The following is an 18296-nucleotide window of genomic DNA, read 5'->3' as shown; positions in this document are numbered from 1 at the left end:
CTATCACACGGTTTCCAAGGAACCATTGCTGGCCTGATTTCAGGTGCTTCTGAAACCTGTCTCCTTTCTCAGGCTGGACTTTCAGGCAGGCTTCCCAGGAGACCCAGCAGTCGGGTAGAGCCCTGCACTGGGACCAGGATGTAGGCTAAGTTACCCTGTCAATCCGCGGCTCCGGTACCTGTGTGGTCTTTAGGTTGAACTTGTCCCAGTGCCAATACTCAACCACTTGAGACAATTTCATAGGATTATACCTATCACAACATCCCCAGATACAAATATATCCCTCCCATGCAACTAACTGCCTGGTATAACCCACAGGCACCCTCTCTCTGTTCAAATCTTCCAGCCTACACAGAGAGCTACTGGTAATGTAGACAGTTATACAGTGTCATCTCTGAAATTTTGAAAAAGACACCTAAAACAGAATACTGTGAAAGTTTTATTTAATCATTTTTGTTTACAACTGAAACTCTGGGAACTCAAAGTTAACATCCTTGCCTGTGAGCTTCTTATAGACACCAGAAAAAGTTTCAACCTACAAGGAAAGAAAGAATTCATCACAAAACTTTTAAACACACACTTTCATCTTAAAGCCTAACGGTTTTGTGAGACTGTCCTGCATGGTTTTCCCCTCAGCAACCAGGTACTGAGTAGATGAGGAATGTACAAGCCTGGGGACAAACTCACCCACAATGTTGCGGGACAGGGCTCTATCTACATCGTGGTGCCAGAGCCTGCTGCTCCTCTGGGTCAGACAGACAAGAGTCCGTGAGGGAGCCCAGGAGTTGTCCACATCAGCTACGCTTCACCAAGAATGAAGCGAAGGGACAGTCCTCCCGGATTCTAACACTACCATCCAACCCCCAAAGGATATACCATCTTACTAAAAGGAAATATTTTACTTCTAATTTTCCTAATAATTTAAAAGGCAGAAAATCCTGATTTTCAAAACATCCCCGACTATAAAATCTGACATATAATCCGAAGGGAAGTGGGCTGAGGTCCAGGTGGAAAAAAAGCTGGCTGAGTTTACTACCACTGGTTCTGATGATACATGGAGATGGGTTATGCTGTCTCTCCCCCTCATCTGTGTCTGAAGCTTCCGGCAATGAACCACCCCTTACCTTGTGTTCCACATTGTTCTGCTGTGCTTTATCCAAATGAACCTTGATCAGCCGGCTGCCATCCAGTTTCACACGGATTCTCTTGCCCACAATTTCACTTGGGAAAACCAAGTCCTCCAGGATTGCGTCATGTACAGCTGTCAAAGTGCGGCTGAAAGAATACAGTGACAAAAGTAAGACATCAAGGAAGGCCTGCCCTCCTCTCAAAAGTCAAAAACGTCAACAGCAAACCCCAGGTTTCTGAAACCAAGTTAACACCAGTTTTCAAATAGGCTACTCTGGATCATACCAGAATCACTGCCAAACCGGACAGGGTAACAAGCATCCTGTTTATTTCAAAAGCTTAGGGTGTATTAAATGTGAAACCTTACAAACCACACACACACCAAGCCATTCCAGGTGATCATCTCCAGGAAAGGGGAGATTAATGAGGTCTTTCACTTTCACGCACCTCTTCAGGTTTATCTTCACTCACGATTTCTCCACTAACTCGCTGCAGGAGCCCCTTTACTACTCGCTCATCTCCAAAACCATCCCTCTCTCCAGTACTGTCAAATTAATCTAAAACTTACGTGATCACACAACCTATTAGGAAAAGATCCTTCAAGAGCTCTCCATGGCCTCCAAAACACCTCCAAGATTCCTTCTCATTCTCTAGGAGGACGGAGGCACTGCTCTATCACCAGCTCTGCAATGCAGCCCTGCCTGGGCCCCCATTTTCACCCCATCACACAAACTGTTGCTGTGACCTCACCCCTCTCCTGGTGACACTTCAAGTTCACACCCTCTATCTGGCTGCCTGACAACGGCAAGATTCGACAAATTCCAAACTATGGGGGTATCTGCAGTGTACCCCAAGATGCCAAGAATGAGAGAGTGAAAAGGTGGTTATTTCCAGTGTTTACAGAGCGACCTTATAGTAGGGAACTCACCCAGGTCGTTTGACCCTCAGCAGATGGGATACTACACTCCACTCGTTTGCATTTTAGACCCAGCAGTTCCTACACGCACCACATACTTTCTAGGGGCTCTCGAACACCTGCAAAGGTCTTACTGTTCCACGGCCACAGAGAGCAAGCTCAAGGGAAATCCACTTCCTAAAGCCTCCATCACCTTCCAGAAAGCAAATGACACAGATGGCCTGACTGATCACTGCTACCGTTAAATTACTAGGAAGGCACAAAAATACAGAATCTGTCGCCTCCTTTAAAACAAATCCGAATGGCATCAAAGCTAGCCTTAGCATCTTCTCTAAGATTCCAACATCGTCTTTTACAAGGGGGAGCCACAGCAATGCAACTCTAATAATCACCAGCCAGAAAACTGAATGCCTCAAAGGAAAATTAACAGAAACCCTGCTACAGACTAGAAACCAAAACCAGTAAACCTCAGGATCTAACCTGTGTAGGAGAAAGCAAAGTACTGACGAAGGAAAAGAGGTCTGCAGGTAGTGGGAAGTGGCAGAACTGCTATGCCTGCCGCCCAGAGCTTGGCCTACATTAACACAAGGCCTCCAATGTGGAGACTAGGTCACCAGGAACCCAGTGACATCATCACCTGAGAAAATGTGGAAAACACAAGTTTGGGATGAGGGGTTGTGGATGGGCGAGTCCACTGGATGCAAAGCCAGGATTTGTTTTCATACTCAAAGTACAAACTCGGGCTCTAACAGACTAAATGCCCTTGGTTATCTCCTATTATTTGGTGTCTCACAAACTACCCAAAATACCAAAAAATCCCTAAATTCTTATGTTACTCCAACTGCCCATAAAACAGGTTCAAAGGAGGGGCGCCTGGGTGGCTCAGTTGTTGGGCGTCTGCCTTCAGCTCAGGTCGTGATCCCAGGGTCCTGGGATCGGGCCCCACATTGGGCTCCCTGCTCCGCAGGAAGCCTGCTACTCCCTCTCCCACTCCCCCTGCTTGCGTTCCCTCTCTCGCTGTCAAATAAATAAATAAAAAATCTTTAAAAAAAAAAAATGTTCAAAGTACTGAACTGTATGTCTCAAGTTCCAGAAACTCTTGCACCCGTCCTTCCAGTCTCCCCCACCACTCATCTGGCCACAGCACCAGAGTCCCATCACAAACTCCTGGCGGTTTTACCAACAAGACTGAGTTTTAAAAATCCCAGCATTACCAGCACTAGCTGAAATAGCAATTCTGCAAGCCCTGGGTCACTTTTCCTTATCCTTTTAGGAAAAGTAATACAAAGTGCAGATTGGATAAGCTTGTTGCCTATCTGGCACTTCGAGACGCTAGAATATTTTTTCCCAAGTTGGTCCCCAGGGCAGGGCCTGCAGGGATCCATTAATCCAACTCTGTGAAACCACACTTCCACAAAACACCGATCAAGGAGCCAACAACACTCAATATCTGAGTTATTCAGATAAACTCTAAGTCAGTCAAGCTTAAAGAACATTGTCCACTGGCATCTACAATTGCAGAACACTTTCAACCTGTAACGTCAGCAACAGGAAAATCCACCTAATTTCTTAGCCTTAATTCACAGCAAAAATGAGAAGTAAAAGACACCTCCCAGCACACCTGTACTACATCTGGTGCGTTTAATCCCTCAGCACTACAGGAACCATCCCCTCGTTGTTCCTATCCTTTGCCCAAAGAACTGGAGGAAAGAGTCTCATCTTTTGAGATACCACTGACCTATTTTTATACTACCTATGTAAATACACATAATTCTTACCTCCAGAATTTTAAAACATTTATACGTAATTATAGAAAACCCAACAATTTTTACTCAGTAAAAATTCCCACATGAACAGCTTTCCTAAACTATCACTTTAATTTCAGAAACCTACTACAATTTACTACAAAAAACCCATGCAAATCACGTCATTAGTAAATGGTCTGCAACAGTTTTTTTTTATTTTTTAAAGCAGGCTCCACACCCAGCAGGGAGCCCAACAGCCTAAAGTGGGCCCAACACAGGGCCTGAATTCATGATCTGAGCGGAGACCCAAGAGTCAGATGCTTAACCCATTGAGCTGTCCAGATGCCCCTACAGTACACTTTTTTGATGCTGATAAAATACTCACCTCCTGGGACGCTTTTGCTTATTTTTTGTACGGCTTTTTCGAGTTGGCTTAGGCAGAATTCTCCTCTGTAAGGTAAAAATTATCGTGGGAAAAAAGAGAAAAACCTTAAGTTGGCAGAAAGCTAAGAACCATCAAACTGCTTTAAAAGCAAAAAAAAAAAAAAGGCAATAACAAAACAAATTCAAAGTGTGTGAAAGTCAACCAACCCAGAGCAAACAAGCTGAGAAATCCTATGATGTACTCCTGATTTCTCAGTAACTCCTACTGATCCCCTGAAGCCTGCACACCTACCACACCATCAGGCCCACTGCCTAGTGGAGTAGAACATGCCTACCAAGCCAGAACATTATTGAATTCCTCATCAGTCTGGCCCTTCGTTCCCATAGACCTGTTTGCACCAAGGCCAAATCTGAACTTACATTCCTTGGCCTCTGCTCACCTCCCAAAATGCACAACTGAGGCACTTCCACAGTGTGGATCTCAAGCAGAAAAACCTCGGCTCAGGTCAAGCACCCACCTAGTTTGATTCCTCTGTAAACGACCCACTACATTTCTGCCGCTATGATCACAGAAAGCCTTTTTACGTTAAACACCAAAACTGTACTTCATCTTTTTGATATATTGCAAGCACAAAATCAAAATGATTTTTTTTCCCCCTCAAACACGGTGATTTTAAAAATTCCCACAGTAAAACATTCAACAGTACAACAGATACCTGAGCGATAAAAACAACATGCTTCCCACTGAACTTTTTCTCCAATTCACGGACTAGCCGGACTTGGATTTTCTGGAAAGATTTCAGCTGAGGAACGGGAACAAAGATGATAATAGCTTTCCGACCACCGCCAACTTCAATTTCCTAAAGAAAAAAAAAAAATTTTCAGTTCATACCCTCCATTTTTTCAAGTACAACCCTAGTGAAAACGCGAACACTATCAGTCATATGCACTAGACACCTTTGTCCTAAGAGGTCCTTTAACCAATCATCTTCCAGCTCTTTGTCCATGGCCCGGTACAACCCATCTTCCTCTTGCGGGGGAGATCTGACACACAGGTCTGTGAACTTGCCGGAGGATGCAAGCCCAACCCTGTACTACAGGACATAAACTTGCTTGCAACCCAAAATGAGGCTGGCTGTTCCCTGCACAAATTCTCCATCCGTGCAAATATAGGGCAGCTTCTGAACCAAAGACAGGAATCTGGGAAACTTAACTTCCAATCATCTATACGCTAGGCCCACAAGACAACTGCTCTGGAAAGTGAAAAAGTAAACACTGCGACCAGCTTAGAAGCGAAGGTGGAGCGCTGTGCCGGGCGCAGACGCACTGCCCAGTCAAGGGAACAGCAAGCCTCAGAGCCCCCGCCTCTGCGCACGTTCTTGCTCCACTGCGGCAGAACTCGGCTTCTGAAGCCACAGCGCGGGGGCTAGGAAACCCCGCTGACACCCCCAAGCCCACCCCCTGCGCCCGGACGCCCATCCGCAGCACAACCGTCCCGCTGGCTCCGGCACGTGCTCAGAGCCAGGATGCAAGCTCCCAAAGGTGATTTGCAGACATTCTTGACAAGCAGCGTGTCCCGGGCTGGGGTGGAGACAACACCCAGCCCCCGAGAAGCAAAGCTAACTTCACCTTGGCAGCCGTGATGTTCAGCTCCCGCAGCTGGGCTTTGAGGTCGGAGTTCATCTCCAACTCAAGGAGAGCCTAGGGGCAAACAGCAGGAGCTGACCCCCAGGGACCGGCCCGGCCGGCGGGGGGGCCCACGATCCGCGCACGCGGGGGTCCGCCGGCACGCGGGGGCTCCTCCCGCACGTGTGCCCCCACCTCCGCCCGCAGCGACGCGCGCCGGGACTCCCGCGGGGGGGGGGGGGGGCGGTGACAGGCTGCCGGGAGCCGGGGGGGGGGGGGGGGGAGACACGAGCCGGGGGAGGGGACTTGCACGGGGGGGGGAGGGGACTTGCGCGGGGGGGGGAGGGACACGAGCCGGGGGAGGGGACTTGCGCGGGGGGGGGGGACTTGCGCGGGGGGGGAACACGAGCCGGGGGAGGGGACTTGCGCGGGGGGGAACACGAGCCGGGGGAGGGGACTTGCGCGGGGGGGAACACGAGCCGGGGGAGGGGACTTGCGCGGGGGGGAACACGAGCCGGGGGAGGGGACTTGCGCGGGGGGGAACACGAGCCGGGGGAGGGGACTTGCGCGGGGGGGAACACGAGCCGGGGGAGGGGACTTGCGCGGGGGGGAACACGAGCCGGGGGAGGGGACTTGCGCGCGGGGGGGGGGCACGAGCCGGGTCGGGGGGGGCACACACCGCCGCCGAAGGGGACATGCGCGGGGGGAAGGGGGCGGAGGACCGGAGCCGGGTCGGGGGCTGACACGCCGTCGGGGCGCCGGCCCTGCCCCCCTTACCTGGGAGATGCCGGACTCGAACTCGTCCGGCTTCTCGCCATTGGGCTTCACGATCTTCGCGCTCGAACTGAACATGGCCTTCTCCTGCAAGCACAGAGCGTCCTAGCTGAGGTGTCCGCGGCCCCGAGCTGCAGACCCCCGCCAGCCCCCAGCCCGGCCCCCGCCACCCCGCAGAAGCCATCGGGGTACACAGCCCGGGTAATCGGCCGTATCCCCGCCCGGTGAGCGGGGTCCGCCGATCCAAGGCGGACTCCGAAACGTGGTTTCCTCAGAGTCGGCAGAAAAGCCCGGCAGAGAGGAGGCCGCCAACACACCTTGGTGAGAGCGCCGGCCTAGAAAGAGGCCTCAGTCTCGCGAGAGCTCGTCAAACGCCCGACGGGCGAGGGGAAGAGGCGGGAACAGTGCGAGCAGAGAAACCGGAAGAGCCACTGAAAAGCGGTCGAAGCCTAGAGAGTCCCAGGAAGAGGCTGGGGGGGCGGGGGGACAAGTCCGTTGGTAACTCTGTTCCGACCTCCGCGTTTGCCCTTTGCTGGGATTGGCTGACGTGGTCCGGGCCCTGCCGAAGTTCCAGGCGGGAGTCGGGGCCCCGCGAAAAGGCGCCACGCCCGGAAGAGAGGACGTTTAAAGAAACACTCACTTAACCCGGACTCTCACCTCCTCGCTGAAGCCATGAAAGGACCAGAGATTCCGATTCCATCTGTGCCTTTTGAGAACCCAACGGCGTAACGTTCGTCAGAGCGCTTCGGCGGCGAAGTGCTTTACGACTAAACGTGCTTTTCCGGCCGTAAACACAGCCCTCGGGTCCGAGGCTTGGTGCGGCGGACGGTTGCGGGACGTCCGCAAACACGGTGGGGCGGGCTCGACGCGCCGCTTGCCGGGGGGGCCCGGGGGTCAGGGGCTCGGGGGTCCCCGACGCGGAGAGCCCTTGTCCCGCGGGACAGAGCCTGGCCAGACGCCAGCACGCTGGGGAGAGCTTGGGGGACGGCGCAAAAATACCCGGCTCGACAAACACGCGTTTGCTGGGAAAGCGCCTACCTGTGTGCCCGTGCTGTCTCTTCGCATTCCCGTGTAGAGGTGGACGCTGTGTCCCAGGGAGGAACTGAGGACATAATTCACAAAGAACGTATGATGTCGTGCCGGGTGCTAGCCCTGCGCTGGGTGCCAGTGATTCAGTACAACCCGCCGAATCCTTGCCCTCGGGAAGATCACCTGGAGTAAAGAAGACCCCGCATAGACGGTGTACATACAGAATGACAAACTATGGGAACAAGCAGTAAAATGAGTGAAGGGTGTTGCGGAAATGTTGGGGACTGGCGCCAAGGGCCAAGAAAATTCTTGAGACCTCTTGGTGCAAAAAAAGTGGATTCATTAAAGCACGCTGACAGGGACTGTGGGCAGAAAGCTGCACTGGGGTCATGAGGAGTGGCCCAGTATATACTTTGAAGTTTGGTGACGGTTAGCGGTACCTTAGTCTCTAAGGAATTTGGAAGCAAGGTTTCCAGGACCTTGAGGGGGCTAGCTATTGTTGGGAAAAGGTCGTTTATTACGGTCTAATAAAACCTGAGTCGTGAGACCCTTCAGATGTGTATGGGCGGGCAATATGCTTGGGGGATGATTGTCAGCATACATATTGGGGGAAATTGCAAAGGAATTTCTGTATGTTTAAAGTAGACTCACAGGATCCTGGGGTGTCGGGCTAACTTTGCCCTTAGCGGAGTGTCAACGTCATGGCAGCCAGGCTCCCAGAGGAAGGTCACTCTGCCTGTTCTAAGGACTTGTCAATGGGCTGTAAGTAGTAAGGAAGTTTAATTTTTCCTTTGCCTTTGTTTCCCACATCAAAGGGGATGAAGAGGATTCATGCTTTGAGAAGTCAGGGAAGTTTTTGAAAGAGAGGGAATTAACCTGAGATATAGAAGAGAAGTAGGAGCTATTCACCAGGGAGAAGAGCCTTCCAGACAGGGAAAAATTTATGTCAGATTCTCTGGCTGTGGTCACAGAACTTCATCTATTTGAGGTTCAGTTTCCTCATCTGTCAGATTTAACAGTCACTGTCCCCTACGGGCCAAGCACTGAAAAATGCTGAAAACATTACATTAGGTGGTAGGTATGATTGCGTTCATCAGATTTTCTTGTAAAGATTTTATTTATTTATTTGAAAGAGAGAGAGCACGAGCAGGGTGAGGAGCAGAGGGAGAAGCAGGCTCCCCGCTGAGCAGGGAGCCCGATGCACGGCTCAATCCCAGGACCCCGGGATCATGACCTGAACTGAAGGCAGACGCTGAACCTACTGAGCCACCCAGGCGCCCCATGTTCATCAGATATATTAGATATGTTTTGCTAATAATGCTAAAAAAAAAAAAGCCACTATCTCCTTGGAAAATGAAAAGTCAACTTGAAACTTGTTCCAGAAAGAAAGAAAGGTAGAGCTGCTCTTCTCATCTTAGCTGGGCAGTCATTCTGAACACTCTTGCTAAACCATGTCCTGTCCTTACTCTACATGCCTGGCTTTCCTCCCTTCCACACTCTACCAAAGTAGCGCAGAGCTGTATTCAGTGACGTTCTTTCTGGTTTCCGGTACTTTGTTGAATAGGAGTGGTCAGAGGGGACCTCCTTGCCTTGTTCCCCATCTCGGGGAAAGCATTGTCTTTCATCATAGGTGTGATGTTAGCATTAGGTTTCGTTGTGGATGTTCTTTATCAGGTTGAGGAAGATCCCCTCTGTCCCTATTTTCCTGAGAGTTTTTTCCTTGAGTGGTATGTCAGATGCTTTTTATGCATCAATCAATAGGATCCTGTGAGTTTTTCTTTTTAGCCTGTTAATATGGTGGACTGCATTAATTGATTTTCAAGTATTGAACCCACCTTGAATTTCTGTAATAAACCCCACTTGGTCATGGAATGTCATTCTTTCTAATATTGCTGGGTTCCATTTACTAATATTTTGTTGATGACTTTGTTGTGTCTGTGTTCATGAGGGACACTGATCTATAGTTTTCTGTTTTCTACTGTTATAGTCTGGTTTTGTTTTTAGGTTAATACCAGCTCATAAAATGAAAGTATGGGGAAGTGTTCCCTCATCTTCTGTTTCCCAGAAAAGATTGTGGAGAATCGTTGTTAATTCTTCAAGCATCTACTTGAATTCTGCCATGAAATCATCAGGGCCTGGAGATTTCTTTTTTTTAGGGATTTTCGAAAATTATCTATTTCGGGCGCCTGGGTGGCTCAGTTGGTTAAGCGACTGCCTTCGGCTCGGGTCATGATCCTGGAGTCCCGGGATCGAGTCCCACATCGGGCTCCCTGCTCAGCAGGGAGTCTGCTTCTCCCTCTGACCCTCTTCCCTCTCGTGCTTTCTATCTCTCATTCTCTCTCTCTCTGAAATAAATAAATAAAATCTTTAAAAAAAAAAGAAAATTATCTATTTCACGTTGAATGAGATTTGGCAGTTTGTGTTTTTAGAGGAATTGCTCCCTTTCAACTTGTTGAATTTACATGAGTAGAGTTGTTCGTAGTATTCTCTTATTATCCTTTTAGTGTTCCTAACTTTTTTAGGCATATTTTTAAATAGATTTCACAGAGAACCTTCAAATCAATACATTATTATAAGCCTGATGGAATATGCTGAATTTTTAAAACTTGGAACCTGATAGAATGCTGCGTGTGTACATGTAGCAGGTGTTTTTAGGCTCTAAGTCACAACTATGGATCACTTTGCTGACATCCATGTTAGGAAATGCCTACTAATTGGTGTTTATGTATTTACTGGTTTCTTTATTTAACTGTACAGTAAATGAATCAATACCAACAGGATTGAGTAACAAGTCTCAAGAGGGATGTAATCTGTCCCCTTCACACTTTTACTTTGTCAGCCATTTTGTTTGTGTGTATTACGGACTCGTGACTGCTCAGATATACTATCAATCAACCTCTGCCAGTGTTCTGCTTTGATGTTCAAACTGTCACACTCAGTTTTGGCCAGCAGAACTTTAAGAAGACATTTAAAACATTAGCCCCCTTTTAAATGAGTTTCCACGCCCCATCATCTCCATTCATGTGTGAACACGTTGCTTTCTAGCACAAAATGATCCAGGCTAGTTTTATACTGTTCCATCTCAGACATGGGATTAACAATTAACCCTTTCTCCAAAAAAGACTTGGTTCCTTTTATTGGAAAAATGGTATTAGAGACCAGAATCTTGGCACGAGGGTACCTCATGGGGGTACTCTTGAGGCCGCCTTGATCTTCATAACTAGCATGATGATCTTTGATAGGTGTTCTTAAGTTCCTATGACTGATTTACTAGCCCTCCTTGTGTACCCCGTAACCTTACAGTCCTTTCTAGGAGGGGAATAAAAAAATAAACCCACATGTCATGGCATAGGAATTTTGTACCTCTTACACAACCCTCTCTCCCTCTGCCCCTCCCCCCGACACACGTTTGTATGCTCTCTCTCCCTCAAATAAATCTTTAAAAAGTCATAAATGTAGGGGCGTCTGGGTGGCTCAGTCATTAAGCGTCTGCCTTCGGCTTAGGTCATGATTCCAGGGTCCTGGGATCGAGCCCCGCATCAGGCTCCCTGCTCAGCGGGAAGCCTGCTTCTCCCTCTCCCACTCCCCCTGCTTGTGCTGCCTCTCTCGTGTCTCTCTCTGTCAGATAAATAAATCAAAAATCAAAAAAGTCATAAATGTAGAACTTCGATTTCTTAGGAGACTTTGGATAAACTTAAGTATTTATTACTTTAATGCTAATCCAGTTGAAACTTCCTAAAGCCAATTATGATATAAAGTATAATCAGTACATAAAAATCAAAATTTTTAAATAACTGGGAAATATGTTATATATTATACCTTTAAATCATATCCAAAATTTCAAGTGGAAATTTTTCCATAGGTTTACGTTATTTTCAGATTGTCTGAATCCTGCTAGAATTGTTTCATAAAAGACCAATATGTACAATTATAACAATGTAATTGCAATACATTGCAATTTAAGTCCCATGTTTTACATCACAGTTACATAAATCTTCAGCTATTTAAAGAAGAAAATACTTACCTGAAATCAAACATGTCATGTCCTGAATTCTCCAACTATGCATTCTTCATTTGTCACTAAAACACAAAATTATATTCTTTAAAAATCAGTGTTTCTCCAACTTTAACATGCAAAGGAATCACCCGGTGATCATTGTAAAATACAAACTCTGACTTCAGAAGTTCTGGGCTGAGGCTCAATATTTTATACTTCTAACTTGCTCCTCGGTGATGCCCATGAGGCTGGTCCAGTGACCACACTGAGTAACAATGGACCAGATGTCAAGAAGAATTACAATAGATGTAGTAACGGAACTGAGAAAGATCCCTTTCAGCATGAAGGAAATGAATTAGAGAACCTACAGTTTCGTCCTGGAGGAACCAAAAGACCCTGCCTGGGTAGTTCTGGTCCAGGACAGAATACTGTCTGGGAGGGGATGAAGTTAAACAGCCAAGATCTGTTCTCCTTTAATATATAGTTAGTTCTACGTTGTGCAAAGTCCCCCATTAAAAAGGACCCTATGCTGGGAATGTAGAATGTCAGCACCTGAGGCAGAAAGCCTCGAGGTCAGACAGATGAGCGCGCCCAGACTGCAAAGTCGTTCCCTTCCACACCACTGCTCCCGGTGTTAATGATAAAGTGACAGAGAGTTACCGCAGAGTCCTTGCAAGTAAAAGGAATTTATGGAGATGTCTGGCTGATCAAGAATTAATGGGCTGAATTTAGCAAAAGGTTTTGTCTCTCCCCACCACTTACAACTGCCAGGGTTTTCATAATTATTACCTGGTGGCCAGTAGGGAGCATGGAAATGAAATGAAGGTGCAAGCCTGTGCTGAATGTGAAAATCAACTGCATATAATGAAGCAAGGTCACTGGCTTCTGGAAAGTTTCAAAGTCACTCTTCCTATGTAACAGTATCTGATCTGTAGACATGGGTGACCTATCAGGTGGATGAATGGTAATTGTTCAACTATTAGTACTTAAGGTACAGAGAAATGCACTTGATTTTTATCATAAACTGATAATTTGCTCATCTTCAATATATTTCACCAAAAGCAACACCGTTCTCATGAGCCTTCATGAAACATGTATAGGATGAAAGAAGTAATGTGACATTGGGAACATGCCTGTGTATCAGACCAGATTAGAGGCTGCATGCTGTCTGTATTCACAGCCACCATACACGGTGTCGTCATCTCCAGTTTTCAAATGAGAGAACAGAGACTTTAGGGAACTCATCAAATGTATACAGCTAGTAAATTACAGAGCTGGAATTTGCAATCAGTGTGTGTGAGCTGCACAGGTCAGGGCTGGGGGAGAACAGGAGAGGTCTGGGGGATGTGATTCACACACTCGCTGCAATTCTACCCTCGGTCCTTCAGTATGCTTATCCCGTGCTCTCCACAGAAGTCCACAGCCTCTCAGCAGTGCTAGTACACCAGTAACCCTACCCCCATTAGCCAAGGGACTTCAGAGGTCAGAGGTCCGGGAAGTCGATTGACAAAGCCCTGCGGACCTGATGATCCTCGGGTATCACGCTTTGCCTGGTATTGTTCTTGGTAACAGGTCACCTCTAGGGAAGTAACAAGTACTTGTCTCTGAAGACTGCAGTTGAAATGCCCTTAGCTCGGTAATCGTGCTCCTGGGGCTACATGGGGGCATTTTCTGCAACTCTTCAGGCTGAGACTGGGACTATGACCCACAACTAGTAGGAACCTGGGGTGCCTGTGTCAGGGGCTAGCGGGGGCAGGGGCCTCCCCCGCCTGTGTGATGCCAAGTGGCTTACTGTTAGCATCCTTCTCTAGTCAAAAGTATTTTCCGTTATCACCATGTCATAGTCATCATTATCTTCCTAATTCACTCTAATAAAATCAATCATTAACATTTAAAAAGAATAAATTTCAATCTTAAAAACATCGTTCAAATTCAGTAAAATATTTAATGTACAAACTAAAATCTGCTCTTTATTTTTATTTATTTCAGTCATCTCTGTACCCAGCGTGGGGCTGGAACTCACAACCCCAAGATCAAGAGGTGCACGCTCCTCCGACGGAGCCAACCAGGCACCTCAAAATCTGTCACCTTGGAGCTGTCACTGCCATTCACTGTCTAATTGATAACACAAGTGATCACAGGGAATGCCACTGTGAAGTAATGCAAGTTCCAGTCTGACTTCTCTGTCTTCACAGTCACCGAGCTGCCACTGTTGGCCTCAGACGTACTGTCCAAACGTGGGAGCCCAGCACCCGAGCCACATGCAGCCATGCCTGCCCCAAGACCAGAGCTCCTGAGCCCGCGTGCTTGTCGCTGAGTGCTTGCAGGCTGGAACCAGCTGTGTCACTGGGAGGTCCACATAAAATGTAATGCTGTTAAAGATTTATTATAGGGGCGCCTGGGTGGCACAGTGCGCTAAGTGCCCAACTCTTGGTTTTGGCTCAGGTCCAGATCTCAGGGTCTTGAGGTCAAGCCCCGAGTCAGACTGCGCTCAGTGTGGAGTCCGCTTGAGATTCTCCTTCTCCCTCTGCCCCTCCCACTCATGCGCACTTAAAATAAATCTTTAAAAAAAAAAAAGATTTATAATAAAAATGGGTAACTATACCCCCCCCCACACACACACACACACCACACAATTAAAACTCAGTATACCACAACTGGTTGTTTAGACCTAGACCAACAAGAAAGGTTTTTTTCTGGATGGTGCATTGATCACTGAGAACATTTAGAAAGTTTTAATTTAGTTTTATTATTATTTTAAAATCCTCTACAGAAAAGGCACCCCCATATTACCTGCACCAGGGCCAAGCTCCCACCACCCAGCCATTGGTATCATGGTTGGAGGTGGGCTGTGGGATGATGGACAGAACGTGAAGTATTGAGATGAGGAACTGACTCTTGTGGCAAACCACACCTCATGCAGATTCTGGATGGATGTAACTTCTAGGGGCGACTATCTTAACCCCAGGACCTCAGGGCGTGAGCTGTAAGATCCTCAATGCAGCAGGTGATCCTTGTGCCCCATGCATGGCTTATAGGGGATGTAGTCTGGTGGGCTGCCATCAGAGTGGCCGGGCCCATGGAGGGAACCCCTGCTCTGGGGTCCACCTCTCTTCCTTGACAAAAGGCAGCAAAATAAGCTCGCTAGCTTCTGCTCTCACCCAACTGCCCCAGATTCCTCGTTGGTGCTGATCTCCGCTTCAGATTGATAGCCAGAAGATTGGGGATCACTGTTAGCAGTTCCACAACTAACTAGGTGACTTTGGGCAAGTCATCCAAAACTCCTTGAGCCCATTTCTCTGTCAAATAAACCTAAGGTCTGCCTGTTGACCTCACAGGACTGGGGTGGGAGTGAACAGAGTCACAGAAATGAAGCAGCGTGGCCAGCTACTGCGGGGAGGGGTGTCCTCAAACCTGAGTGTGCTTCAGAACCACGGGGTGGGGGGGGTGCTTGCTAAAACACACACTGCTGGGCTCCCCCCTCCCTCCTCTCCTCACAGAGTTCAGATCCTGCTGATGTGGGGCAGGACCCAGAATTCCCATTCCTAACAAGCTCCCAGGTGATGGTTTTGCAGCTGGTCTGAGGGCCCCACTGTGAGAACCGTGACTTAGGTTTACCAGGATGGGTGCTGGACGGGGTCGGAGTCCTGGCTGCACCCTGCCTGTCTTCATGGCTACAGGCAAAGTACTTGATCACTCGAAATCTCGGCTTTCTCAACGGTAAACGAGATGACATACATGAGGATCAGATATGGCTGTGTGTACACAGTACTTAGCACAGTGCCTGGGACATCATGCCGGCTTCCTGAACGTCCATTCTGTGTACAGAGTGATTCTGTGGCATCTGCACACAGCAAGGTGCTAACAAATGTGCTACTTCTGAAGCAAGGGACGGCTTCAGACTGTTATCTATCCCAAATTACACATTTTGGGAACTCCTAATGTGTTTTACAGAAGCATGTTACAGACGTAGAAATTTTGACTCAAAAACTACAATTTGCAGAAAAAATGTAAATTGGAATTACAAGCACACAGTTTGAGTGTATTATTTTTCATGTGTTCCTGTGTTGATCTATAATTATCTTCTAGGTCAGAAGTTCCTAGGATTTTGGCCTCAGGACTCTTTGGACTTTTGAAAGTTATTGAAGGCCTTGAAGAATTTTTTTGTAGGTTATGACTATTGATATTTACCACATGCAACATAAAATGGAGAAAATTTTTAAATTACTCATTAAGACAATAAACCCATTTCAAGTTAATATAAGTTATCTTATTAAAAACAACTATATTCCCCATCCCCAAAGCAAGAAGAGTAGCACTGATTTACCTGTTGCAAACGTTGGTAATGTCTGGCCTAGAGGACACGCCTCTCTTCTTTTCCTTTAGATTTACTGTTTTCTGCATGCATGTGTAACTCAAGGAATACATGTTTTCATTTTCATTGTTTTTAGATTTATAAGAAGGATGTCCTATCTCCACTCGGGGACTTGCTTTATTCACTTACTATCATATTGCTAATAATTATCCATAATTGTGTGTGTCAGTGAAACTTAGTTCACTCATTTTGAATGCTGTCGAGTCTCACTTTCTGGGTCAGTGCTCAGTACCATATTGAGAATGGGCCAGTGTTTGCCAGGATAGGTAAAGTCACATACACTTGGAGCCAGAGATTAAGAAAGAAAAGATTTTCAGATGAGTAGCTGGTTAATGAAACACCAGAAGAAACAGTTTTGGAATTACAGAAAGCCGCATGGGCAATTTTCTCACCGTGCTCAGATAATTCTAACCTACAATTTTAGAGGGATGACAAGTGCCCTGTGATAAAAGACCACAGCCAGCCACTTTACATGGAAAAGCAAGTCCCAAGTGGGTCTGACCCCAGGATCAAGCCAGTGGGAGGGGCAGCAGCTGTGGGCCAAACTCTGACGGGGGCCAGCCTCCTTCCTCCCCAGGGGAACACTGTGCTGCAGCTGTGTCTATACCCTGTACTACTGTCAACATTTCAGAGTGGACTGACCATCCCAGCTCAGAGTTTTAGAGTGAAGACTTTTGCTTTTGGCGCACTACCCTGATCTACTTCCACTCAGCCTCCTAACCTGCAATCAGGTCTTCCGGTGCCATCTGTGTCCATAACCGAACCTATTGTCAACTGGAAGGGACGGGCTAGTGATGTCTCTGAAGAAAGCAAGTCTAGAAATAAATTGTCCAAGGTCTAGCCTGAGCTCACTGAGAGGCCCATGGCACTCCGAGGCCTTGAGTGAAGACAGAACGAACTGCAGTAGAAATAGGGGCTGTGGTCATCCCGAGAGCAGTGGCCAGGGCATCTTTGGGTTTCATAGCTACACGAGAAGAGACAGCATGATCAATCATTAATGATTTTTAAGGGCAATTTTTAAATTATTTTTTAAGCTTACTTTTTTAGTAATCTCTACACCCAACATGGGGCTCGAACTCATAACCCAGAGATCAAGAAGCCCACGCTCTTCCAACTGAGCCAGCCAGGTGCCCCCAGGACAATTTTTTTTTAAAAAAGCTATCTTGGAGTGCAATAAAAATAAGAATGAGGAATGGACTTTAGCCAATTTAAATTTAAATGAGGAAAGTTGAAATTTTTTAAATGGATGTTCTTTGAGTTCACAGACAAGCACACACCTGACCACATCCGTCTGTCTCCCCTTTGCTGTTCCTTCTTCCTTCTCTCTGCCCAATGCATGTGAACGAACTTTCTGTCCTTCAAAACCATATCCCGGACCCCCTAGGCAGTCTCACTGTCCGCCCCGCACTTCTCAAACTGGTGGCTTTTCACTGTCGTCGCCTCGTTCCCGTGCGCATCTCGGCGGTTCCTCTCCGTGCTCAGACTGTCTTACTCAACCCTGCATACCCCGGGCTTGGGCAGCGCGCAGTAGGTGTTCGGTAAGGTTTGCCCAGCTGAATACCTAGAGAAAATTAAAGTCGTTTAAGTTAATTTGAAAAGCAATACTTGCCGGTGGACAGGATTTTTCAAAGAAGTTGTTCTGCGTACGGAGCAAAAAGTCAAATATCGGGCAGAATTCTAACAAATCGCCTTTACGACTAAATTTCCTCCCTGGTTCCCAGTGCATCAGGTTTTGACATCCTGCTGGTCACGCACCCACGTGGGTGGAGCGGTCCCCTTCCCTCCGGGCTCGGCTCTCTTTTTCATCGCGGAATGCCAGTCCTTCCGGCCTCTACGACAGTTAGGAGGCAAGCCACCTATTTCTTTGGTTGGACAGCCCCGACTGCACACAAAGGGCTCGGGACAGCCCCCCAAACCGCTGCGAGGCCGAGGAGGGGCGAGGGGGGGGGGGCCTCTGGCGGTCCCTCCTGCCCACACCGCCCAGACTCCGCCCCTCGCGCGGCTCCTCCCCCAGACCCCGCCCCCAGGCACGGTCCCGCCCACATTGCCCTGGCCCCGCCCCTCTCCCGGCCCTACCCGGACCGCACCGCCCAGATCCCTCCCTTCTCGAGGCACCTCCCCTCCTATACCGCCCAGACCCCGCCCCTCACGCAGCACCTCCCTGCCTACAACGCCCAGATCCCGCCCCTCTCTCGGCACTGCCCCAGACCCCGCCCCTCAAACGGCGCCTCCCCGCCCCCACCGCCCAGGCCCCCGCCCCTCACGCGGGCCCTCCCCTCCAGCCCCGCCCTAGTCCCCACCCACCTTCCGTAGGTCCCGCCC

The 18296-nt window shown here is 48.2% G+C and overlaps 1 protein-coding gene across 4 annotated transcripts; it reads right to left on the bottom strand.

Annotated features, from left to right (window-relative positions):
• Positions 1–426: 426 nt before the first annotated feature.
• Positions 427–17973, bottom strand: RPS7 (ribosomal protein S7). Of its 4 annotated transcripts, none has more exons than XM_027622597.1 (7): positions 7231–7262; positions 6577–6660; positions 5803–5874; positions 4890–5033; positions 4175–4239; positions 1125–1275; positions 427–535 (listed from the first exon to the last, which is right to left on the bottom strand). In XM_027622597.1, the coding sequence occupies exons 2-7, from the start codon at positions 6649–6651 to the stop codon at positions 458–460; spliced, it is 585 nt and encodes a 194-aa protein (XP_027478398.1). In that variant the 5' UTR covers positions 6652–6660; positions 7231–7262; the 3' UTR covers positions 427–457. The 4 variants fall into 4 exon arrangements, with proteins under 4 accessions (XP_027478398.1, XP_027478397.1, XP_027478395.1 ...); XM_027622596.1 differs by lacking the exon at positions 7231–7262 and adding an exon at positions 6891–6968; XM_027622594.2 differs by lacking the exons at positions 427–535; positions 1125–1275; positions 4175–4239; ... (1 more) ...; positions 5803–5874; positions 6577–6660 and adding exons at positions 6896–7043; positions 11627–11682; positions 17252–17535; positions 17730–17973 and having other exon boundaries at positions 7231–7785.
• Between the last annotated feature and the right edge of the window lie 323 nt (positions 17974–18296).

Source organism: Zalophus californianus, chromosome 8 (genome assembly GCF_009762305.2).
Source record: "Zalophus californianus isolate mZalCal1 chromosome 8, mZalCal1.pri.v2, whole genome shotgun sequence".
NCBI classification, from domain to species: domain Eukaryota; kingdom Metazoa; phylum Chordata; class Mammalia; order Carnivora; family Otariidae; genus Zalophus; species Zalophus californianus.
Note: the sequence above shows the minus strand (reverse complement) of the source record. Positions and strands in the feature narration are given on the sequence as shown.